Source organism: Watersipora subatra, chromosome 4 (assembly GCF_963576615.1).
Source record: "Watersipora subatra chromosome 4, tzWatSuba1.1, whole genome shotgun sequence".
NCBI lineage: Eukaryota > Metazoa > Bryozoa > Gymnolaemata > Cheilostomatida > Watersiporidae > Watersipora > Watersipora subatra.
Genome location: NC_088711.1, coordinates 5,880,586 through 5,907,387, shown reverse-complemented (window position 1 = coordinate 5,907,387; position 26,802 = coordinate 5,880,586). Strand labels below are relative to the sequence as shown.

General features: G+C 33.9%; 1 protein-coding gene across 4 annotated transcripts in view; it reads left to right on the top strand.

The window, feature by feature from the left end:
• LOC137394700 (calcium-activated potassium channel slowpoke-like) overlaps positions 1-26,802 on the top strand; it is a 76,441-nt gene that overhangs the window by 18,150 nt on the left and 31,489 nt on the right. For all 4 annotated transcript variants that reach the window (XM_068081465.1, XM_068081467.1, XM_068081466.1 and 1 more), the window contains exons 4-12: positions 2,355-2,466; positions 3,177-3,328; positions 4,853-5,023; positions 5,754-5,845; positions 6,005-6,115; positions 11,189-11,294; positions 13,610-13,762; positions 20,915-21,070; positions 26,131-26,169. In XM_068081465.1, the coding sequence (XP_067937566.1) occupies positions 2,355-2,466; positions 3,177-3,328; positions 4,853-5,023; positions 5,754-5,845; positions 6,005-6,115; positions 11,189-11,294; positions 13,610-13,762; positions 20,915-21,070; positions 26,131-26,169 (1,092 nt within the window). The remainder of the gene's footprint in view (positions 1-2,354; positions 2,467-3,176; positions 3,329-4,852; positions 5,024-5,753; positions 5,846-6,004; positions 6,116-11,188; positions 11,295-13,609; positions 13,763-20,914; positions 21,071-26,130; positions 26,170-26,802) is intronic.

The following is a 26,802-nucleotide window of genomic DNA, read 5'->3' as shown; positions in this document are numbered from 1 at the left end:
ATCTAATGAAGATTAAGATGGCGACTTTTTAAGAGTTAGGTAGGTTTCATGAGTTGGTCTGTTTAAATGGCTAACTCAAATGCTCCAGGGTTCTTTATGCTCACTGTCATTGATTATCTTGTGTCACTCACTCGCCACATTCACTGTATAAAATGTTAAGCCTTTGTGAGTTCCCTTGTGGATATCGATTTATGATCCAAGAATTAATGTTGTAACAATTGTTGGCATGTCAACTGATCTATAATACTAAGCTGTGCTGGCAGAAATTCTGCTATTGTGTATATAGAAGCTTGTAAGTCCGGCGCATCATATGTGCACTGCACTTTTGCACCGCTAGCAAACATTCTGATGTTGACAATCCCGTATCATATAGACTATAAGCAATTCCCTTTTGCCATCCTAAAACAGGAAGCTTTTGATTAGCTTTTAGACACTAAACAAATCTGATTCTTAATCGTAATGGGTATAGGCGTACACATGCAGTATTGGAGTATAATCAAGGTATAACTTGCCACAATGTCTCACACATGCATTTTATACCTGATGATTATTGCTTTGCAATATGAAACTACTAGTAATAAAAATGTTTTAAACTGAACTTAAACTTTCATCTTACTTAATTTTATATATTTATAGATGTATATATATTGTATATATATTGTATATATATTGCAGTATTGGAGTATAATCAAGGTATAACTTGCCACAATGTCTCACACATGCAGTATTGGAGTATAATCAAGGTATAACTTGCCACAATGTCTCGCTTCAAAATAACCATAAGTATTTTAATTAGTAAAAATACTTTTGGCACCACTGCATTAAATATGGATAATAATACAATCAATAGCATAACTGTGGAGATGTTTGACAAAAACATTCTCCTGCTTTGAATTCACATTAGGTCCACTACACACACACTTGCTGAACAAAAGAATGTGTTGAACATCGGTCCTCCTTTACCATTTGTTATTTTCTCCATTGGACACTGCCAAAAGTAAACAAATTACACATTAGTATTCTTATCCATAAACAAGGAAATATAATGCCAACTTTCATACAATCTAATCATTCCTCCCTTGGGAATGTCTTTAGACTTTTGGTTAGTCTGACTTGTGTGAGCGCTTCTTCAAGTCACCATTTTAATAATCGCATTATTTGTAATCTAGCATATATTCTGCTGTCTGCTTTTCATTGTTGATCAAACTTACTAGCTGGTGATACCTTTCATAACCAATGGCTTAAAACCTAGCTGCCAAAAGATTTGGGTCTTTTCGTCTACTACAGCCATTGAGAGTCTAACAGAAAACATGTATAGGTAATTGTGTAACAGCCACTCGATATGAGCTTTTTGCTTGAGTAGGTTTTAGTGTATGCATTTGTATACTTTTGTATCTGTCTTGGGCTTAGCCTTTCGCTTTGCAACGTGTTTCTTTCAATATCACAGCAATAAGTTTTAAGTTTGAGTGTATTTGAATAAAGTGAGATAAAAAGACCGAAAATTGATTGGAAATAAGCACGTCTGAGAGTACTGACCTGTGTTTGTATATTGTGAATAAAAACATGGTGCCAAAGGCATTTCAGGTATTTCAGTAAATGATTCTCAAAATGAACAATTAACTTTTTATGCTTTATAGCTTGTTTCCGTTAGTACAGGGGATATTCATATAATAAGATAAATTTTTAATGTGGCTATCGCGACAAGATTTACTGATAACTGAACTATGGCTGACTGGCAACATGTATAAGTAACTGAATCTGCGTATTGCCAATACATTCAGTTGACAGTTTTCCTCTGATTGTGCTTATATTATTACTGATCATTTTTGTTTTCAATAGTAGTGTAAAAATTATGGTTAGCTTGTGCTGAGTAGAATGCATTTTGATACATGGTTTTCATGTAAGTACGGTAGCCACAGCATATGTGAAAGAGAGAAAAGTTATTGCAAGCTTGAAGTTGTATTGTTTGTTTTCTTTATTCCGTTTTCTGTATTCCAGCAATAAATAAATCGGGGAATAAAATGTCAGTTATCATTTATTAGGAAATCACAGCATGGTAGTTTGGTATTACTAATGATACAAATTAATCTTGTGTTTTTGTGTCTATCTTTTCAAGATCTGTAGGGATAAATTTAAAGTGCAGTTGGAACAATTAACTCAACAAAACATTTATAAATGTTTCAAGCCCATGTTTATTTATAAGTATATATATATATACTTATTATATATATATAGCCTACATATTACATATACATTACTAAACATGGACTTGATTGGTGAATCATTTACGCGATTAAAAATATCCTGAATTGTAGACAACCCTAATATTCATTTTATCGTTATTTTTGTTGCAGTTTGTTGCCGCCCAAGATAAAATTCCATTTTTATTTGAGATGTATTCCATAGTGGACTACTTCACTGTCTCCCCATCCTTTGCTTCCATCTACTTTGAAAGACGCTGGCTTGGTGAGTTGAAGAGTATTTTTTACATCCATGCCTATTGATTTTATTGCTAGTTTGAGGATGTCACCCCGTTGTGTAATGTTATACAAACCTTTTTTAAGCTCTGCTAAAGGTTGTCAGCGGGTACATACTATAGCCGTGGGAATTGCAACTTGTTGCCTGACAGTAGCTTCAGTTGTTTGTATGGCGACATAACTTATCAAAATATCATTATCTGCACGCAGAGCCTTTCCCTACTAGGGAAAGCATTATTAAAAACCTGCTGACCTGATTGTTATTACATTGCCTTTGTGTTATGGTTTGCCTATGAGGCCAGGTGTGAATGTTGTTGCACCGGTAGAATAACAGAGCAAGATCTCTATATAAGCATCCTACCAAGTTCTTGTGGTCATTGATATTCCAATAAATTACCAAATATCTCAATGTTGTAAGTTTTCAACTTACTGCAAATACAACCTATTATTTGCCTGCATTTTTCTATTGAATTCAGTTTAGATGCTCAACCACATTCAAAGGATGCCATTGGGAACCTTTGTAGAATATGGTACTTCTCTCAGCAAATATATGCGTTTGTAAATAAGTGCATAAAATATCGCTCAAGCTCTAATGACAGCTGTTGCTGCATGAAGGCCTTAGGATTTTTTGAAACTCCTCATTTTCGTTTTTGCTGCTTTTGATCATATGACCTTCATTGCAAAGTTCTTTCTTACCAGGTTTGAGATTCCTTCGAGCGCTTCGTCTACTCAATCTTCCTGACATACTTCAATACTTGAATGTCCTGAGAACTAACAGCCACATTAAAATAGCGCGCCTATTGTCTCGTGTTTTGGCGTTCTGGCTAACATCTGCAGGTCTAGTTCACCTGGTAAGTGATTATCTATGCAACGATTGAGCTTCTGCAAGAACAGTTTTTGGTTCTTTGGAGTTGTTCTAGTATGTATACCGTATATGGGCTTCACTTTCATATTGATTCAAATATTTTAGTTCTATGCAATGATAGGTTTCTGGCGTGTTATTTATGAGATCTGCCTGCGATCTTCAAGCGCCATATTTCCAAAGATCTTTGCCATCCTTGCAAAATTCCCATTACTCAATGTGAATGCGCAATTTTCTGTTACACAGTGTGAGTAGCAGAAAATCAATGATAAATTTTCACTAGTGCCAGCGTGGACTGAGGTAAAAGGACAAGTTATACATATCCTGATCACCATCGTTTAGAGTTATGATTTTATAGCACATTAAATTAGCATAGAAATATCTAAACTATATAAATCTGTGGTTGGCTCTATATTTTATTATTCTGATAAGATAAGTTCTAGATATTCCAAGTGGTCAAAGAATGCTGTAAGAAAACTTTTTGGAGCTCTTGCCCTTTAGCATGATGGCATTGGTAATACGGCATGAGGTGTGTTTTCTGTGTTTCCTTTGTCTGAAAGCTTTTTCACACTTAACATTAACCTAATACTGTAATTACAACAGCTTTTAGCATGCTTTGTTGTTTTACGTATCATTACTTTGAAGTGTATCCATAAACAAAGCTATTTTTTGTTCAAAATGCATTTGTATGTCTATATTTATTAACACAGAGGATAGCTTTTGGCTAAAAAAGGCAGCTATGCAAAGGATTACTGCTGGCCTGTCTGCAGTGTGCAGTAGAATAATAGTTAGAAAGTTGATATCCCAGAAGGAATACTGCACTTGCGCTACTCTCATCTTCCTGCTTACCCTATGAGCTTGTCTTGAGTACTCTTGCAAACTCATTAACACTTTATATAAGCCTGTTCATTTCATGCCCCCCATGTATATATTACGATAATATCATAATATTATCTGCTCTTTCTCAATCATATCAGCAAATCTGCAACTATGAAGTATTTACCACCGACGCAGTTGCACTAAGGTTGAACTAGCTCAACATTATGTCGATATAACTAGCCGTTCACTATTATTTCTGTTTTGTCTGCAAAGATTACATTACAACGCCGTAAGCTTGCAGCTAGGGTTTGTATTCAACTCAGCTATACTACATCTAGCTAGTGCGTTTTTATTCTACTCATTCAATGTTTGTGAGCTTTAAAGCTAACTTGCCCTCATAGGACACCATTTTGAGAGCAAATATATGGCTGATGATCGTTGATTTTGCAACATCTGTGCTTGGAGTCTAGTCCAATACATCCCTAATTGCTTACTACGACTTATCGAAGCCTTAATTTGACAGCAAACTGCTACTATGGCGAATGTACAACATATTCCGAGGGAAATGATGTGGGTGCATATGTATACAAATACACGTAATCGCGCTGGTAAATTTACGATTTGCTTTCAACTTCGCATACATTGAAGCTTATGGTCACATACTGTGAATATTTTTACAACTCTCAACTTGCAGTGTGAAAATTCTGGAGATCCGTGGAGATATCCACCCAACATTCAAGAACTATCATTCTGGAATTGTGGCTATTTTATTCTAGTAACATCTACAACTGTCGGCTATGGTGACATCTACTGTGAAACCACTCTCGGCAAACTCTTCATGGTTTTTATCATAATGGCTGGTTTGGTAAGTTATTGAATCACTAGAATTGCTATAATATGCTTTAAAAGTATCCGTATTATTATACTTATTTAGTGTGAAAACTCAGGGGATCCATGGGCTGAGATATCCAACATACAGGAGCTGAAGTACTGGGAGTGCGCTTACTTTGTTCTCGTCACTTCGTCCACTGTTGGCTACGGTGATATAGCATGTAAAACTGCAATGGGACGAATGTTTATGATATTTATTATTACGGGAGGGCTGGTGAGTAATTCTTATGCCCCGCTGATGACTGATGCAACACCCGTTTCTTTGGCATGGCCAACAGATTGAGCACAGCATGGATGATTTAGCCTTGTTTGTTCATAAGAAGTGTGACCCACCACTCTATCATATCTCCATGAAGGCCTGGATTGGAAGGCTTGAATTGATGAGACGAATGATGTACATTTATTATTGCTCCCATCTTTTATGTTGCACGCTTAATCGTGTTTGTTTCCTTCTGTATTGTTTTCAGTAATTTTACATGTTTCAGGAAAATCATTCATAGGTAAACGGTGTTTGCATCTTCATAATGAGATTTTTTTGTTGATTATGGTTTTATGTATGTTGATGTTTGTTATTTTTTACTACCCATTTTGGTTTAATTTACTAATTGTCTTGACCACATTTGTAAATGCCTTCAGTATCTCTATGTTAACTATTCTAGTGGATGAGAGTTAAGTATTATAATAACGATTGCCTGTGAATGTAGGCCATATTTGCAAGTGCAATCCCAGAGATCTACGAGCTTGTGCAAGCAGGTGGAAAATACTCCGGATCATACAAATGTGAGAAAGGCAAAAGGTACATCATCTCAAATACATTTATATTAATATCAATGTGCATGTAAATACAATTTATAGTAATAATTATATGCATCGTTCAATGACAAAATACTTTCAAATGTGATGAGGTTTTATTTTGTATATGAAATATGTATTGGTGATCAGGTGAATGTTTTAGACACATTGTTGTTTGTGGCCACATTACATACGAGTCTGTCTCAAGCTTCCTTGCTGACTTTCTGCATAAAGACCGAGAAGATATCGATGTAGAGATCATATTTTTGGACAAGTAAGTGGAATCTTTATCAGCTACTTGGAATCATTGTCTTAAAGCTGAGTCTACACAATTGATATTTTTGCTACTAGCTGAATTCTCAGTCATCAATTCTCATGTGGCCGCACAAATATGTTTACCAACAATTGATGGTTTTTTGGTGAAGTACATAGTACCATTATGCAGGTTATCTCATTTTTACAAAGAGGAGTAATGAAAAAACTAATTGGAAAAGCTTTTGCTAACAGAGAGCTTGGCTGTATTAGACAACAAGTGTGTTACTTGAAGATTTGATATAGACATGCTAATTATAGCTAAATCTATTATATGTTAGCCTGTGTATCGCTCTACATTGACTTAGTATATTTACACACATAGTACAGGTTACTAAACTTATTTTTCATATGTTATACGTGTATGTTTATTATTTTGTCAAAACGTATGGTCAAGAGATTTATCAGAAATTCATTTATAGTGCAACTGAAACATACGGTATATTTAGCTACGTGACATCATTCAGTTTAAAGCATGATTCATATGTATAACCAAACCGCTATGTATAAAGTTAAATCATTCCAAGATCAGCTTCGAATGGGGAAATTGTCTTCTGGTAGAGGAAGTACTGTTCTCAGAATGCATTATAATTTGTTTCATTTAATTCATTTTGTAGCTCACAACTTTACACTAACTCCTTGATAAATGCTGGAAGTAACTGCACATTAAATGAGTTACATAAAGGTGGATATAAAAACTAAAATATATTTGAAACAATTAAATTAATGAAGTTATAGTTAACAAAAAGAGTTTTTATTATTATTTTACCTTATGGACAGGCGAGTGGGAGTCTAAGCTCAGTGATGCATTGTTTATGAGCTGGTGATAAAGATACATGATTTAACTTACTCTAACTTACACTACGTCAAGTTTGAATCATTGCAACTTTTTATTATTATGTATTTTTTGACATATTTTATTTTTTACCATTTTTTTTTACTTTTGAAACTAGAATAGGTCAAAAAACATTGGATGCTGTATGTTGAAAGAACATAGAGTATGCTGCAGCTGTTAGTTGTTTTTATTGCAATTGCATTGCTTGACCTGTCACAAAGATAGCGGAGAAGCTATGAAAAGCTCTCATTTGTCAGAGGTTAAAAAGTGACGCACGCATGCAAACACGCATTCTTTGTGAAGTTAGTTTAAAGGCAAAGCAAGAAGGGCTTGTGTCTAAATCTTAAAAAAGTTACTTACAACGCTCTGCAGGCTGTTAAGTGAATCCTAAAGCAATTTTAGTCACAGAACATTGTATCAGAGTTTAATCTATTTCGGCTTTGATACGATTGCAAATGACTCTTCTACGCTTTACACTCGCAACACACATTAATCCCTAATGAGGCAGGAACTTGCTGCGGCACTTCCTGCACTATATAGATAATTGTGGGTAAATAAATATAACTAATGCAAAACATTACAGGCTAATACTGAAATGAGTACAAGCTAGTCCTTGTGACTGTCACTTCAGTTAATACACTGGTCACATTTGTTACGAATAATATATTAAAAATTGACTCAAAAGCTGGTCTGGCTTATAACCATTAGCAATGCATTGCTGTTTTCAGCTAATTCTTTACTCAGCAGATGAATATTTACCCACACGTCTTTGATTGTGCTTATTGCCTTTTATGTAAGAGACTTGAAATTATAGTTTAATCGAATATGAGCTTTCTATGAAGAAATTGATAAACCAACCAGCCAACACAATTGATAAACTTCACTTAGTGTCACTAGATAAAGATACAACAAATATAACATGTGTATAAGCAGACAATTTTATATATAAAGGTACTAAACATGTGAACATGATTTTTGCCTATTTTCCTTTACGGTATACAAGTAGTAATGGCTTGAAGTTGTGGTTTTGCAGATTTGATTATAGCTTATTTAGAGTTTGATGAATTCAAACAGCCAGTTTAAATATTTTTGTTCGTGATTAATAGTTATAACTTTCGTGCGTGTATAACATAAATGCATGTTCATTGCTTTTTAACATTTGGCTCAGTTTACCACACCTTGAGCTTGAAGCATCAAATTAGCTGTTTGGTAGAGTTGTGTAAAGTTTGAGACGCTTTAGTAAACTTGTACTAAAATGATCTTAAAACCTTCAGGAACTACATGTATGTATTGTATCGGTTTCCAAGACTTATGGCACTGCAAACTAATACTAGCAAGTAAAATCTATCGAAAGGTCAGTCACTTGTGTTGATTTTTAATATGTAACACAAATGTCAAAGGTGTGTGCGTTGTTGATATTAGTGTCTAATGCGCCGTTTCAGCTATAGTCAAGCATGCTATTGTTCTCCAAACATCGCCCTATTATATTTATAAACAAAAGGCAGCAATCATACTAAAGCTAATTGACACGCCTGATCAGGTGTGCTTACTGACATGAGCGTAAGAGCTCTGGACATAGATCCCTTATGCAAGAGATTAATGGAGAGGTCTATAGGCGGTTGCTATGAGCAGCATCGATTTTAATAATGAGCTTCATGTCTATATTCAATTGAATATCACTCTTGCGCCCTAGCTTTCACATATTTGTAATGGTTGTATTTTTGTTCCATTCAAAGCCAGTTTAATGACTTTGTCTAGCTTCTGGCTTTTCACTTTTCAATTTCTCTGAAATTTCGATCAATGGTTGAGATTTAATTTGCTTGCCTATGAATAATAGAACCTAGAAGTTTGTATTGATTATAATGCCTATTGTCTGGGAGAATTGATATATCATGAGATGCTGTGCTTACTGATTTTATTTTTCGTATTCCAAGTACTGGGATGCTTTTTTAAGATGAATTGTCAATCTATAAATGTGAACGATAATTAGAGAACATGACATGAGTTACCGTAAAATCTTTATTTGAACGCCATGGTGCTCTATTTTTCTACTTTTCTCTTAGAGTGGCGCTTTATTACAGATGACATTTAAATAAAGGGTGGCATTGTATTTTTCAATCACCTCATCAGAATGTTGAAAAAATAAATTTAACCCATTCACGGGTGAATCAAATTTCGCCTATATTTTACACTCTTGCTCGGGTGGTGCGACATAAACCCTTTTGGATGCAATAAATGTGCTAACTTACATCCAACTTGTAGACTTTAGATAACTGTGCATGAGGAAGCTGATACATGTCTCTACCAGTTGATATCTATTGCTTGCAATTGACTTGCGATGATATTATAGTCTGCATTGCAATTTATTGAAGCTTTAAGAGTTTCTATTTCATTTTAAATTTGAAGGCATATTTTTATGTTATAACTACATTTAACAAGGTTGCATATAGGCTCAATGCACTCATCGATATGTTTGCTACAGCTTGTAGCCAAAACTGGCTTTTTATGTGCAATCGAACAGGAGTTACGAGCGTCGAGCCATTGTAAGCTGAGTTCAGATTACTCCATTGACACTACCAACTAATATGCTATAAATCTGCAAATTTATAAGTTATAATAATAATAGTTTATCAAACGCTACAAATATATATTCAAGAACAAGTGACATAAACAAGCCATAATTATAATACATGCAGCAACAAAAATTAACGTTTTAAAACGAATATTAACATAAAATAAAGTTGGCATTCAAATACAGGTTTTACGGTATGCTTGGCGTCTTTCCGAAATCTTTATTGTCTTGAAACCTCTCCTCAAGAGGTAGCCAGTGGTGTTAGCATTGACCGCATCAAAGGAATTTGAATGGCTGAATCATTTATCAAGATTAGGCAATGTGATTGTAAGGTGGAGCATTTTTCTTGCTCTATTGGATTGAGAGTAGGCATCATGATGTGACTGAAATTTTGTTACACACATATCCTTCTATAAAAATTGCCGCAATTTTAACACAATTATAAAATATATTGGTTATCTGGGGCCATTTGAATCTGTATTAAGAGAGTCGGAGTTGTTTACCCTTAACACTTGCACTAGCTATGAACCCAACCAGTAAAAGGTGACCACCAGCTACGAAGCTTTTACCTGCTTTCTAATTAGTAGTTGCTTGCCATTTCTTCTTACAATAGGAGACATCTTTACCCTTTTTGGAAGGCTCACATTTATTTAATCTTATAGGCTTGACATAGAATAAATCTATAAAATTATTGGTGATGGTTGTAGGAACGCGTATAAGACGTCACTGTGTTATTATTTTATGGTAAAGAAGCATCAGTTTATGTTTATTATAATTCTTCTATTATTCATTCTATATACAGTTTGAATTTGGCAGCTTGTATCATTGATCAACAAGTGATACTGTCAAGTCACAAACCTTCTAAAAGATTTTTTCTAAAATTATTCCAAGCTGCTCTGACAATATCCTGCTGTGCTATTGCAAATAATAAACTGAGCGAATGTCAACTATTGTTCAATTCCTGTTGAGTGACGCCAACAGTGAGATTATCCACATTTAAATCTTTGTGCATATAAAAGTGATTGACTGTTTCAAGGTTTTGTCAAATCAGCACATTTGTCAATGCAGTATCAAATTTGAAGAGTGTCTCTTGCTTCTAAAGTTGTGCAGTAGTTAAGGGATGGAGTTGATAAATTGTTCGTAGCTAAAGTTTACACAGTAATCTAGTTATGCTGTATTGCAGACTGGACATTTTGACAAGTTGTGTCCACATCAGTTGGGTTGGCTTTTGTTTAATATCTTATCAATACTATTAATATCCAATTGGTGGTAAGATTTAACACCAATGATGGTGTTTGGTGTATTTGGTATACATCAAAAAACCATCCTATTTTCTTCTTCAAAGCGGTTGAATTATATGCAAATTTGAAAGCAACTACCCTCTAGTTGGCTTTCATGTCTATTAACAGTTACCCTGCCATGTGCAATTGTGATTTCCTGACTCTGTTTGCAACAATCGTGGTTAGTTGAAACCTTTTATCACACTATTCGCAGCATCTTTTGCCATGTAGGACAAATTTTTTAGTTTACGCAAAAGTTTTCAAATTACAAGCAAATCTGTTACACTTGATTTTGACTTGATGTCGAAGTATGTTGAAGTTTTAAGTAAGCTGTTGTAATATTTTTAGGAGAATGCCTCACCTGGATCTAGAGGGGCTGTTTAAACGACATTTTACAAGAGTAGAGTTCTTCTTAGGCTCCGTAATGGATGCTAATGACTTGGAGCGGGTGGTGGTAAGTAGCATTTAAAGCAATATTGAGGTGTAATTCTGGTAAGGGATTTCAAACCAGCTTTTCTCTTAATCTCAATGATGTAGTCGAGAATGGAGTTCAGTGATAGTAAACATAGTTATATCTGTGATATAAACTGGAAATACTAATCTTTTTGTCTATGACAGTGTTTCAGTCGAGTGTTGGTTATTTGAAAGCATATATTTGCAGCCAACAAGACTGTCGCTGATTTTAATTACTGAACTAAAACTCTGAGTTATTGGTTTTGGGCAAGAAGCCGATTGCATTCAGTTCACTTGCTTGATATTTTAAAGTTTGTAAAAATTATTTACTTTGCTCGTTGTGCAATTGAACGATTTTCTGCAAGTTCATCAATAAAGGCACACACTGATTGATTGTCATAAGTGATTTTGCCACTTCAACTGCTCAGCACTAAGTTCTTGCCGGATGTTCAATCATTCATACCAGATGACATTTTTTCATTTTTAATTATGACTTTTTCCCTCAAAAACTCAATAAAATCTGCAGTAATAAAATCAGCTCATAAACTTGCAAATGCCTTTCATAAAACAATGCACTGTCTAAATACAATGAAGTTTTTTGTTATTCTAACGTAAGACACGTGAATGAAAGTGTAGGCTCAACAAGTTGTAGGTTTGAGGGGTCTAGAGTGAATGATAGAAATATGCAATGTAATTTGTTTAACTCACATTGGAGAAAGTTTGGATTAATTTAGTCTATTTTTATTATTTTTCATTTTATTTTACCACTTTTTAAATTTTATTGTGGAGTTTTATGATTTGAAAAATTTTGGTTGTTTTATGTTAGAAATTACTTTGTATTTCAAAGCAGTTGCTCAAATTCTATGGCATGTGTCAAAAAATTGGTACGAAGAGGTGATCATAGCTTACAATTTGACTGTATCTGGTTTTATGACCATGTGTAAACCACGGAAAGATTTTTACTATCATTCTAATCAGAATTTATTAAGTTAGAATAGATGATGACTAAATGATGCTCTCCAATCTTTTTAAATATTTCTAACCAGTGATCCAAATTGACTTTTTCAGCTTACAGAATTATTTCAAGTAATGACCTACCCTACAGGATAAAAATATTGATGAATTTAATAATTCACGAGTTTGCGTACAGTCAAATTTGCGAATTATAAAATTCTGCTAATAATTAGTTTTATTTTTAACACAATAGAGAATAATTACTACCTCAAATTAAAAACTAGCCACTAGGCAGAGTTAGTAAACGTAGCTGAGTTCCAAATTCTTTTAAAATTTTTGCCGGGGCTTTGAGTTAAGCCCATTGCCAATGCATCACACTTCTTTACAAACTTTTTCAAGGTTGTCACAAGCTATTTGAAATTCGGCACGGCATCTTCATTAAAAAAAATCTCCTGCAGTTCTTTACGTTGAAAAAACTCATAACTTACCACGAGTTGTTGGTTCACCAAAGGCCTCCAAATTGATGAACATTCATGAAAACCTCTGGATGCTGCCAAAAATTTATAGCTTAGCATGATCGACATAAAATTCTTAGCTAAACATAAACCTAAACACGTGGTATACGCACATGAGAGTTTTACTCTATTGCTAGCTGCTTTCACGGATTAATTTATTCGTGAATGTGTTCATCCACGAATAATTTGGTCCACGAATGTGCTTGAAAAGACAATTTTTGCGAAATTTAACTCCGCGAATAATTTCATCCTGTAGGGTATATGGTAAATATTTTTTTCAGCAGCCTATGCTAACCAATCAAGCCTACATATATTGGAAGTAAAATTATTCTCACACTCTTGTGAGAGATATCAATGGCACCCTTAGGCTACTGTTGAAAAGACATTTACAAATGTCACATTCCTAGCAGCATTTCCCTCAGTTATCTTACGTGAGTATGTGTTGAAAATAGTATCCTTCCTACAAGAAGTTGGGTGCAGGGAATGTAACCTGGCCTGTCATTTGCATGTAGGACTGCCACTGTTGTCATCTAAAGCTAAAAATAATTATTGTTTTGTAACCGATATGTCGAGAGGCAATATAATTTTTCATTACGTGATGACATATTTGTATTTGGACATCTGGTTATCTACTACACTTGTTTTTGCACCATGCACCTGCTTTACTATTAATATGCTCTGTTGTTTTGAATAATGCCTTTTTGTGAGCTAGTGATAGCGGTGTCAGCTGTTGTCTCATTTTAGTGTGTGGGCGGCATTCTTGTGTCAGTTTTTGGGTACAATTGCAATTTTTTGCAAACCAGACACGATGACATTTTAACATTAGTCGTCCAAAATATATTTCCAGATGAAGAATGCAGATGCTTGTCTAATATTGGCAAATAAGTACTGTGATGACCCAGATGCTGAGGATGCTGCCAATGTGATGAGGGCTGTTTCTATCAAAAACAGCTATGCTAATATTAAAATCATTATACAGCTGATGCAGTATCACAACAAGGTAAGAAGTGTTGAAATTTCAGAACTGTGAGTAGTACTAAATACCATTGTACCATGAAATCAAATCGTGTGAATGATAGGCTGAATGTATTGTTTAAAAGCAGCATGCGTATGGCAGCTCATCCTGCCTGGTCTGTAGCCGCTATTGACATCACAGTAGATATCCAGCTCAGTGTTGCTTTTTATATAGCAAAGAGTTATTGTAGTTGAACCACTAAGATTAGTCTTGCTTCTACATTCAAGTGCGTTCATAGAACCTTATGAGCATGATTCCTGCGCGTAGGTTGGATCAACTTATCAGCTCTTTATTATTTATGTCTGCTCTTATGAAAATTTTATTGGAAAGCGTATGTTGTGCACAAGAATGGGTTTATTAAGATAGATGTCCTAGCCTAAGGCTGCCTTCAGACAATTGATCTTTGTCTCTTATAGATCCACTGAGTTTATTCGCATCAGTGTCACATGATTACTGATATTTTAAGAATTCCAAATTGTTTGAGATGTTTTGCTGTTTTGCACAAGCTTCAAGGAAATGTATGAATATCTTTGCATGATTGGGAAGCATTACATTTTTGAGCCATTATGGATAAGGTTAAAGGATGCTATGTATGCGTGTCACTTTATGCTGGTAGTGCTATTGATTATGCAAACTAGTTTTACCTGTCCTTAGAGGATTCATACTTGAGTGTTACGAACTTTGCAAGTTAGCACAGTTGGCTGGGATGATTGTGTAGCTGGCTTAATGCTATCATAAACTTTGCAAGTCTAACTTGAAAAGGTCATACAAGTTAGCTATGTAGTTACTGTTCATGACCAAAGTTGATTTTATAGAAAATCTACGTTCTCTTGCCAAACTGTCAAATACTAGCCGAGTTACCGAGCCTAAATTACAGTTCATATGTTTTTACTTGTAAGAACGTTACAGTTTATTTTCATTTATATGTAATAAGCAATTCAAAAATTGTATTTATATACAGTTGTAGCTCTGATTTATAAATTCAACTAAATTATTTTAATTTGTGACATCTATTGTTGGTAATATTAGATTTCTGTACTTACCTCATATATTTTCTTGCACCTTAAGTTTTGTAGTCTTCAGTATATATATAAAACAAGTTATAGAGTGACTAAAATTTATTGCGCTTCAATATTGTTTCATATGGCTTACAGTAAAATCAAAACCATAGCTTCAAATCTGAGCAAACCACACTCGCCAGGTGCTAAAACCATACTAATTTAATGTAGTCGTACATATCAGCTATATATATATATATAGCTGATATATACATGTATATATAGCTAGATATAGCCGATATATATACATTTTGTATATATATATATACATTTGTATATATATATACCGAAAACCTCTAATTTAACGCCATTCTATTTGACCGCCACCTCCATTTGACCACTACCTCTATTTGACCGCCACCTCTATTTGACCGCCACCTCTATTTGACTGCCACCTCTATATGACCGCCACCTCTATATGACCGCCACCTCTATTTGACCGCCACTATGAGAGAAGGGTTGAAAAATAGAGCACCACCCTCTATTTGAATGCCACCTCCATCTGACCGCCACTTTGACTATCTTTGATCTTTATGAACTTGTAATATCAAGTGATCAGTAGGAAAGTGTCCACAAAACCGTATTAATAATGAATCGTTTACATTAGTAACAATCAATTCTCTCGTTGCACAACTCCAAAGCTCTTCGCTTCTTTTTCGTTTAAACTTTGAACGCAACACCATAGAAATAATCAATAACAGTCTCAGACTAATAATAGTTTCCTGTTTAACGCGGTCTTGATCCTTCGAAGAACATGCATATAAAAGCGGTTTTGCATGTTTTGGGACAAAGGTTACGTTTACCGAGCAAATTTTGACGCGTTGCATTTGTGCGCGTAAAAGTTTTGCTTTGCCAAAAGTGTTTGGATGCTAATATTGACTAGTTCAGCAGTGCAGAAAAAGAGTTGAGACAGAAGATATTGTGGAAGGCATTAGACAACTAGAAGATGTTCGTTCCATTGAAAGCAACAATCAGAACGCAGCTATCCGAGTAAACAATGAAAATATTTTGTTCTGCATGTAAAAATAAGTATGGTTTGTTTATGTCACCTGTTCATAAATATATGTATATTTGTAGCATTTGGTAGATAATTTTTATATCACTTATAAAATTTACAAATTTATAGCATATTATTTAGTAGCACCATTGCGGTCATCTGATCATACAATTGATCCAGGCTCGTAACTCATTTTCTATTGCACATAAAAGGCTAGTTTTGGCTGCGAACTGTAGCAAACGTATCAATGAGTGCAATGAGCTTTTATGCAACATTGGTAAATATAGGTATGCAATAAAAATATGTCTTCAAATTTAGAATAAAACAAAGATTGAAAGCTGCGACAAATTGCAAAGAAGGACACATGTTATAATATCATCGCTGGTTAATTGCAAGCAATAAATATAAACTGGTAGAGATATTTCTCGGTTTCTCAATACATATTTATCAAGAGATCTTTGAGAAGTTGGAGGTAAGTTAGCAGATTTATTTCATCCAAAGAGTTTAATATCGCTCCACCGGAAAAAGAGAGAAAAATATAGGTGACATTCGCTTTGCCCGTATTAGGGCTAAATTTATCTTCCGAAAATTCTGATAAATCATTTAAAAAATAGACCGCCAGCCTCTATTTGAACGCCACCTCCAATTGACCGCCACTATAGAAAAAAGGTTGAAAAATAGAGTGCCTTGGCATTCAATTAGAGGTTTTACGGTAATTAATTTATTTTAATTATCTTACTGTTGGTTTTGCTATTATTACTCAATAGTATCCATATATAGATTTGGCGAATGCAAATAATACATGCTTGATACTTATCACAAACACTTGTGCTTTCCCAATCATGGCTGAAGTTTGGAGGACAACAAAGCAGGCTTGACCTAAAAATGTGAATTTTTCAAAACGCTAGCAGAAACACTGCATGTACCTCCAGATACATACGCTTTAGGAACTTATTTTATACTAGTACGCTTGCCAGTCCAGTGCACTGTGCGAGGTTGTCATGAGTAATCGGTATATTGAAAGTTATCCCGTATAGTGGTAAGGCGCCTGTGGTGTAGTGATAGTATGCTTGCCTTTGAATCTGACACCCTAGGTTTGATTCCCATGTGAGGCTATTCTTTTTCCTAAAGCTCTTAGTGTTGCTTCGGACAGACAGATGGACATTGCTATTATTATAGTAAAGATTGATGCAGTGTCATACACAAATTATTTGGAGTTGTACATACATAACAAAAGATAGACAACTCCATTTTATTATCTAATTTCTAGTTTTATGCAACTTTTACAAAGTTTTTTAATTTTTTGCATGTTCTAAAAGGATTCGATTTCCAAAATCTGTTACCTACAATCTGCATCTAGTGTAATGCCAAAATAGTCTCTAATCAATTCACTCAAGGATTCTATATTTAGTTTTAGTATGTTGAGTGTTACAGTTTTTACAATACATTACATCTTGATCTGCGTCTTTCTAATTATATTTTCATGATGCAAAAATCTGTGAGTTTCTATTTTCAAAAGCACCTGAAAGGCAAATTTGTAACTTTACTGTCGTAATCTTGATACATATCATATGTCTGAAATTAAAGGCCCATAAAAAGCTTTTTTCCATTTTTCTACTGACATGCAATTGTCATTCATCTTTGCCCACATCTGTGTTTTTGGTATCTAGTATATAGTCATTCGCTTCTGAATGAAAATTAAAGAATAAACTTCTTCTGTATCAAATTTGCACGAAAAAGCTTACTCGTAGGCTAGCCGATAACTGGCCATATATTGCCGTATTCTAGATTGACCAACCTTTTAAAAGTTCTTTGCGTGTTTACCCATTACAAACTTCTTCAACACTGAGTCAAGTTGCAAAATGCCTGTGTTGAATTTTTAGATGATTATTTTGTCACAATAGACAATCAGAAAAGACCTCAACACATCAATTATTACATGTGTGCTTTTATTTCATCACAAACAAATATTCGTTTCACTACGCGCAGGCATCGGCAATACTTCTAGCATCTTTTTTTATGAGTTTTTATGTTGCTAGATGAATGCCCAGCATTGCCCGGGCAATAAAAATGCCTGCGCAGAAAACTTTTTTTTAACAAATGCGACATATACCATTCTAACTTTTAAACTTCATATGAGAAAAGTGTTTTTGAATAAGAGTTCAAACAAGATCAGAGAAAAACTAAACAATGAGTACCGTGAACTGTGGGTATAAAAAAGTTTACTGTTACATCAGAAGCTTGTTGTATTCAAAGTTTTGATGGATGATACTGGTACCTCTCGATACTGGTACAATTGTAAAAATGAGATATCAGACTGTTATTGTCTGATACTTTGTCTGACCAAATGGAGAAAGAATATAGAGGCAATTCCTATTCTAGATAATACATTTGTCCACTTGTAAAGTATTTAGCTTCTACAAGATTTATAATAAGAAAAATAAGGAAATAAGAGTGTAATGGCACATTTGAAATTAAAGCGACACATTTGAAAATTACAAATTAAAAAAATAAGCTTTTAAAAAATTCTTAAAAATTAACCATAGTAAAAGGTAATATTAATTAATAATAAAAAGTGCATATTTAGCGTGTGCAATCACGATAGGGATAATTATATATATATAGTTTATATACCTATATACAAGAGCGTTAGAAGTTTTTAGAATGGCTTAGCCTAGTGGTTAGGCGCGGTTGTTTTTAGACTTACGAATGGAATGTTGTGAGTTCAAAACCTCTGCAAAGCGGCCTTTTCATAGTTAGATTGTAATTGCCATGACTAAACACAGAGATGAAAACAAAAAGACCAACAAAAAGCCAAACAAACACTGAGATTTATATATACGATTAAAATAACATATAACATAAGTTACATGAGGCTACAAATAAGATGCATTAATATATTATATTATCAGCAAATTATCATGTGGTTAAAAGTTAATTGTGACATAAGTCGCATTAATATTATAAAAGCAAAATGCCAAATAATCATATTAGTACTAATCTTGCTTCAGTCACAACAACCTTCATAATAGCGCTTAAACTTTCTTGCATTACATCACACAAATTTCTTTTGACGTTCAATCATTCATTTCTTAAAATTAAATCTTCATTTTCTCCAACGGGAACAGAAACCGGTTAAAATACAAAGTGACCATCGCTATGTTTCTTTTATCAACTTATTATTAAGCAATTTCATGAATAATAAATACGAATAAAACATTAATCACCAATTGTTACTAACAAGTTGTAATGTATTGTTTTTAAATATCTTTTTGTAAGTTTTTAACAGTAGTTGGCTGTCGACTGAAATGGTAAATTTAGTATTGGCGCAACTTTGAAAGTCCTTAAATTGCTCTAATTGGCTATATTTAAACTTATAAGCAAATATCTACAAAAAAGGTTCAGCATTCACCAAATAATTATCAACAACTATTATTTTCAGATAGGTTTGTATTTGTTGGAACGATTTAAATGTTTTTTGGCAAAAAATACTGAATCACTAAACCATATTCACATTAAGCTGTTCATGCTTCACCTCCTGACTAATTGAAAGTATCGTTTCAATGAGCGCTCATTTATAACTAATAAGAATGAGAAAATAACACATTTACAGCATATTGTTTTATTACGTCCGGAAGTGATCACTTACATTGTTAGTTGCTCAGATATCAGCTCAAATTTTATAAATTCTGCACTTTAAAGCAAACTCTGACATATGTACGAGGTCTGATCCAAAAGTTCTCGAAATGGAGTTGTATACTTGTGCATATTTGCACGATGGAAAAATCCATTGCAGCATTGGCTGGGAAACACCTCTGGAGTGTTGTCACAAAATTTCAAGCTACCATGACAACGCGTTCTCATGTGAGCCGATGATATGTCAAGGTCTGTCAGGTGCTTCCGTCGATTTAAAAAAAATCGTCATGTCTAATAAACCAGAATAGCGCATTTGCATTAAATTTTGGGTGAAATTAGGGAAAACAAGGATATTACGACCTTTGAAATAAAGTTTAGATCATTCCTGAAAGCTTAATTAAAATCGTTGCAAGCGTGCATCCTAAGCTCGTTTTGGTCATCAGTTAGCAAGCTTGGCACGAACTTTGCTGCGACTCGTTTAAATTGTTAAAAAATCGTTTAAATTGTCAGTTAAAATTTTTTGAACAGTTCTAAAACTAAGTCCAGTCTCTCCAGATATCTCTAATGGTTACACGTCGATCTGGCATGACTAGTGACCTCACACTGTCAATTTACGAGCAGGTTCTTGCCGACGCTGGTCTGCCAGACCTCGCGTCATCTTCAGTGCTGTCTCTACCTTCACAAAAACATTTGTACCACTCAAAAATTTGCGTTCTTGTAGACCAGCATCTCCAAAAGCAATAGTTAACATTTCAACTGTCTGAGTACTTGTTTTCCCTAATTTCGCACAAAACTTAATGCAAATACGCTGTTCCGATTGATTAGACATGACGATAAATTTGTTAAAAAATCGACGAAAGCACTGGACATACCTTGACTTATCATCGGCTCACATAAGAACGCATTGTCATAGCAACCTGAAATTTTGTGACAACACTCCAGAGGTGTTTCCCAGCCAACACTGCAATGGGTTCCGGGAACTTTTAGATCAGACCTCATACACAACTATGAAAGGTACAACCAGACTTCTAAAAAAGTGGTTAGAGGCAAAAGTAACGTGATCTCTTCCAATTCTCTGCTCTAACACGCAGTTATGTTTGTGTAAGTTCTTTTTAAACAATAACATAATAGTTGAGCAATAAATAGGCCATGTCTGGAAATACAGACTTTGAGGTTGTTCCTGTAGGACTTTTTGGACAGTGTAAAAGTAGAATGTAAAATGGCAAGGTCATTTTGATGGGTTCATAAGTTTTGAATTCCAATTCTTGTTTGCTTGTGCCTTGTTATGGCTTAGAAATTAAAACTTTTAGATTATTTCATTTTAAAAAGTTTTGCAACAATTTAAATCCAATAACTAAAACTTTGTATCATTGTATGAAACAATTATGTTATGTATTCTCTAAAAATTGGTGGCTGTTATCTTTATACATTTTTGCTTGTGTTCAGGCTTATCTGCTGAATGTTCCATGTTGGGATTGGAAAAGAGGAGATGATGCTGTATGCTTGGCAGAGTTGAAGCTAGGTTTCATAGCGCAGAGCTGCGTGGCGCCTGGCTTTTCTACCCTTCTGGCAAATCTGTTCACTATGCGGTCATATAAAGTGGTAAGTATATGTCGAGCCAAAAAGTGTCAATATATGTGATTGTTTATACCCATGATGTTTAGCCTTTTTAGTAGATTTACATAGTTTGAAATATTAATATAACACCAGTCTTTATTTGGTTGTATTTTATTTGCAGTTTTTCAAAGATGTTAGCATGATAATATTATCTTAATTGTTCAGTATATGTGAACCCTTTTTTTTAAATCTTGGGATGTGACAATTTTAAAGTATTTACATTTTAGCTGCTTCATGGCTGATACTGATACTAATCGTCATAGTCTTGACTGATTTGTGGCTCAATAATTTTTTGTTCCTTTCAGTGTGCTGTTTAAATTGATCAACCAAACAGTTTGGCTATATGCTTTCTTAAGATTCTTAGAGCTTCTGGGACAATTTTGATTGTTTTACCTCTGTTACATCGCTGAATCAATTTGAACTGTTGCTCTGATTGAAATTGTTTTATTGATGTGTTTGCATTTTCCATATTCCCACCTTCAAAATTGTCATTGTTTATTTTATTACATAGACAGACGCTAAGGAGGTAGGCATCTCACCTAAACATATACCATTGGTAACTTGTGACAAGTGTTAGTATCCTGTTAAGTTACAGTGAAACTAAATGTGTGCAAAGCAGAGTGGTCCATTTCATGGCTTTACTAAACCTTCCGCTGGGTTTCATGTCGTTCACAAGGAACATCCATTTTATGCTAAGATTTAGCTGGAACAATTTATTTCTTTATAACAATCTAGCACATTTTTGCCATTCTTTCAAACGTTTTCAGGCTTGTTTTAAATAATAGGTTTTAAAAACACAAGGACAAACTGAGCATGCAAGCATTTTATGCAATCAATATTTTTAATGATATCTTCAGTACATTAGATATCATTATCCAAAGAAGTTACACATCATTGGCCAATGAAGTTACACATCTGTGTCAAACATCAGCTTGTCTACCTGTCCGTTAATATTTATTGAAGGCTACTTTAGAAGTTTAATCAAATTTATGCATCGAAAACCTTTTAAAGACAGAAAAATAATGAATATCAGTATATAAACCCTTTATTTTTTATACAAATATACATCATAAAAAATTGTTTATATGTGTCTACTGTTTAATTTTTACCCAAGGTCTCAATATTACCTATAAAATATATATATATATACCTCAATATTACCTATATTACCTCAATAAACCTTGGTACAAGGTTTTTCATGAGATATTCTTCATTTAAAATCTCTTGCCATGAATCAATAGCTACAGGTCACGGTTAGATCATTGTCTGAAAACATTATATCAAACTTAGCAAACTTGACAATTGCATACACTAGCTGAAATTCATTTTCAATAGCTTGCATTTTATAGCAGATAAATGTAAGGGAACCCATTTAGCTAATTAATTGTTTTTAATGAGTTTTTATTTTAAACAATATCTCATGTACCGTGCGCCAACAAAGTTGCAGTCTTTTCAGCATACGGGTGATCACTAGACGGGCAGATGACTAAAATGTTGTAGCTGTATGGCTTAATACCATTCTTGTTGAAAACCGTTTTTAGCTGAAACTCAAAGCCTATTACAAATTTCTCAATCTGCTTTACTTCATATTTAGTTTCACAAATTATTATACAGGATTACTCTATTTCGCATTAGTTTTGTATATATAATACACGTTACCCCGCTGTCTCTGTAGTGTGATGTCTTCCATCCTCTTAATTCCTTGGAGTGCTTCTTGCCTTAGCTTTATCCTCATTGGCTGTCTAATATAAGCAGCCTTGTTCTGGTGCCAACAGTAAACGATTCTTAGATGCTTAGTGCAAGTACCATGTATCGCGAATGGAGAGCTATCCCTTTTGCTGTAGCCCATGGCACTTTCAATAGCTTAAAAGCTTGTACTCCATTTTAAGAACACATGCAATAACCTTGCAATCACCAAAAATCAAAAATTTGTTTGCACTTTAGTAATTTAATATGTTATACTGCTTTCCTCTAAACTTTCTAATTATTAAATCATTTGATGCCTTGCTGAAACAGGCATTTGCGACTCACAGTACCACTGATTCTCCTCTGCGCAGCGAAGTATCATGCTTATTATATACATCACATATACCTTTCTAATTGCTAAAAACTTTATAGCCAGGTTGAAGCATCTTTATGTATTAATGAATAAATTTACCTTAAAATAATAAAATAATATCGCATTATACTAATAATTTGTTTGAACAAATATTTCGCTTTCTGTTTAGAACTTTACAGCTATTAGAAAGCAAAATATATCTTTATAATCAAACCTCTTGGGAAAAGAGAAAATCACAATTCAAGTTGGTATGTGATTTACCTGTTTAGGCTTGGTTCACCGTGGAGACTGTATATCGATCTAGAATATGCATGTATGCCTATCTTATGATGCCTATGCCTATCCTGTGAATGTTTGTATTGCCACTTTTCTGTCTCACATGACTGAGCTGTAACAGCGTCAGACAGTATCTCTCTATACATAGTGGGATGATTCTGTATGAATGGCAAATCGTGCAAACATTTTAAATATATTTGTAAACAGCTACCTATACTTCAGCAATATAGTTTTTTTCTATATTTCATGATCTCCCAACACTCAACAAATTAGGCAAGCAGTTTGAAGCTAGAATACTATCAGTAGATGAGTGCATATGACAATTGAATATTCATATAGATACCTAAAATGTATCTCCATTATTAGTCCCATTAGGCTGGGTGTATTAGATAGTGGTGTCTATGCAGCTGTCTATTTTGCCATAAAATGTAAATAAAATGTAAATGTATCACACTTGTAGTTTTATTATATATGACCAATATGTTTTGTATTGTCAGCTGTCTTTTCTATCATAAAGGATACATCTACAATCTAAGCTCCGTAAGTGTAAGTTCTAGTTGTTAACAAAGTTGTAGATTTTCAAAAAATTAATTGTGATGACTGTGGTAAACTATGAAAGCTATGAGAAGTGTATAGTTACGAAAAAATGGTTGCAATTTCCAATTTATTATTAGGCAGTGAAAAATTCCATCGCCTCAGTGGAAAGATTGCTGGAAATTGTCAATAGCATAACAGGCGCTACGAATGATTTACTGTTTGATTTACTACCAATTGATTTGAAATTTTAAAATTACGCGCAGTCATTCAGCTTAAATGTCTTTTTAGATCACTTGGCTAAAATTTCTCCATTCTCTCAGAGTTTAATCTTGATCCAAACCAATCCTCAATGGTGAATCAGTTTGTCTACATGGTCTGAAACTGGCCTCAAAAGAATTTTGCAAAAGTTTCAATGCGAATATGCCACGTAAGAAGTCGTAAGAGTTATTGAATTGAAACTATTTTGGAAAGCCATTCATTTGTTTATTCTAAGTGTTTATTTTGGCCTATAATCATTATATTCTTATGAACTCTTCTTAGATTAATTTGCTGCTCATATTAGAATTCCGTAGCTTTTAACATCACCAACATACGGATATCTATCTTTTATTTATAAAAAGTCATTCATGCAGCAATTGTGGATCTAGGCATATTGCACAACCCAGCTCTCCGACTGTAAAATGCCATAGATGCATAGCTTGTTCAGATATTTTAAATACAACACTCTTTGAAAGAATTTATCACCAATATATCTGTAGGTCTATCATCTGATATGGTTTCACTATAGCTCAACTGATGCATGTACAATCAAACTACACATTGACATGTTACACAAACTATTCATCAAATGCCTCAATGTCACATTTTATTGATGTTTCTTGTGTTTCACAGAGGAATGAGATAATTTACCTTGGCAGAAAGTGCCATTAAATCGTAATATCTGAGTAGGCTTTGACAAGGTTTGATTTGTTTGTTATTTAACTCAAATGCTTGAAGCCCTTGTCAAAATACTTTACATGTTTTACAAATTTTGTTAGTGCTAATCAAACTGTTTATGACACAAAAAAAGAATTATTTGAAGATCTACACTACAATTATTTCCACAATGGGTTGTGAATCAATGACAATTGCTGCATCATTTGCAGGCATTTATTCGAATTCATTAATACTAATTAGCATTAATTAGCATTTTTCTTCGTTTAATATATTCTTAGCATTATGTCTGTCTTGCTTAAATTTAGTTTGTATAGTAAAACATGCGAGAAGTTTTCATTGAGAACTCTCAAGATCACATCATGTTCAATGTTGAAAATAGTTGCATTCTATCTCTGAAGAAACTGCGACAGTGGCAAAGTATAATTATGCTTTGGTGAAACTCATATTACCGACAATTTTATGTTAATCTAAAATTATTTTCTCATGAAACGATTTACATGTATAATCATTCGTCATGCTTGAGCTCAAGTAGTACTGCAGGCTAATGACAAACACGAATAATTGTCATTGTAGAGTTGTAGCTGACTATCTCCTTGGCTAGCTGAAAACTTTAATGCTTTGGGCAACGCATTATTGCTGCATTGGCTTTTTTTTGTTTTTTTGTTGCAGAGTGTTGTATAAAATAGTCTAATACGTTTATCACAAAGATTAATCCTATACAACCTTGTGTATTTCACCTCATTATTGCTAGGGAATTGCAGGTTCATTGCATACCACAATTTACCAATACCAGCAACATATCCCTCTTGTAATTTGTCAAAGCCACCAAAGTTTAGTCGTACTACTTAAATATTTACATTTTTTAAACATTTAAATAGGAAACACATGGAGCATGCAAACTTTCCCTTTTTTCAATTAGCAAAAATATGGAAGCAGCTGGTTAAAAATTTTTTTGTTATATCCACATAGAAGTAAAACTGCATAGACAGCAGTGAGAATGCTTAGTCGACAGCATTTGAATACTCCATTATATAGAGCTCAGACTGAGCAAGGAAAGTCTACATGTAAAACTGGATTCATCATAAATAAAAATATAACGCAAGTCACTATTGCCTAAAATTAACCAAATTCTCTTGTTATACCGCTTTTAAGATTAAAGTGAACACCGAATTAATACTACCTTTAGTTTTATTAGGCTTGGTAACTTGCACACATGGTATATTTACGTTATTGATAGGTTATGAGAACTTTTCACCAGCTACGTGGCACTTCGTTGGTAAATACAGCACGAATGAAGCTAGCAGTTAACAATGCTGCTTATTTTGAGAAACACTTTGTACACACTTCATCGAATGCTGCTAACGGGAAACACGGGTTCTCGACAAACTGGCATGTTGCATGTTCACTCTAATCTTTCGATTTCTTGAGATTACTCCTTGCATTTCAATTATTGCCTGAACCATTTTGTGCATGTACTACACAAACTCCCAAATCTAATCATGATTACAGATCTTGGTACACGTTCAGCGCCTTGCAAATTTTTTTATATTGCTTAGAATTTGGAGGTGTCAAGAATAATTTCCCTTCATTTCTTGTAAACATTGAGATTGCTATGCCTCTTGGGTCATACCCGGGTGCTTTTATTATTTTTGTCCATCTAATCACCACTGTGTCATGAAAATTTATGTTGTAAATTAAAACAGCGCTTTAAATTTACGATTTTTGGGCTTACAATTTTGGAATAACTTGCAAAAACTACTGTACATAAAAATCTTTCTCCAGCTAAGGTTATAAGAGTTAATATCTGCAAGTTGGCTGAGTGCTTTTTAATGTTTCTTAATTTATCCCAGTAGTCAGAATACAGAACTATTGTTTATAATTTTGTAAGTTTTGTAATAAAAATAAAGGT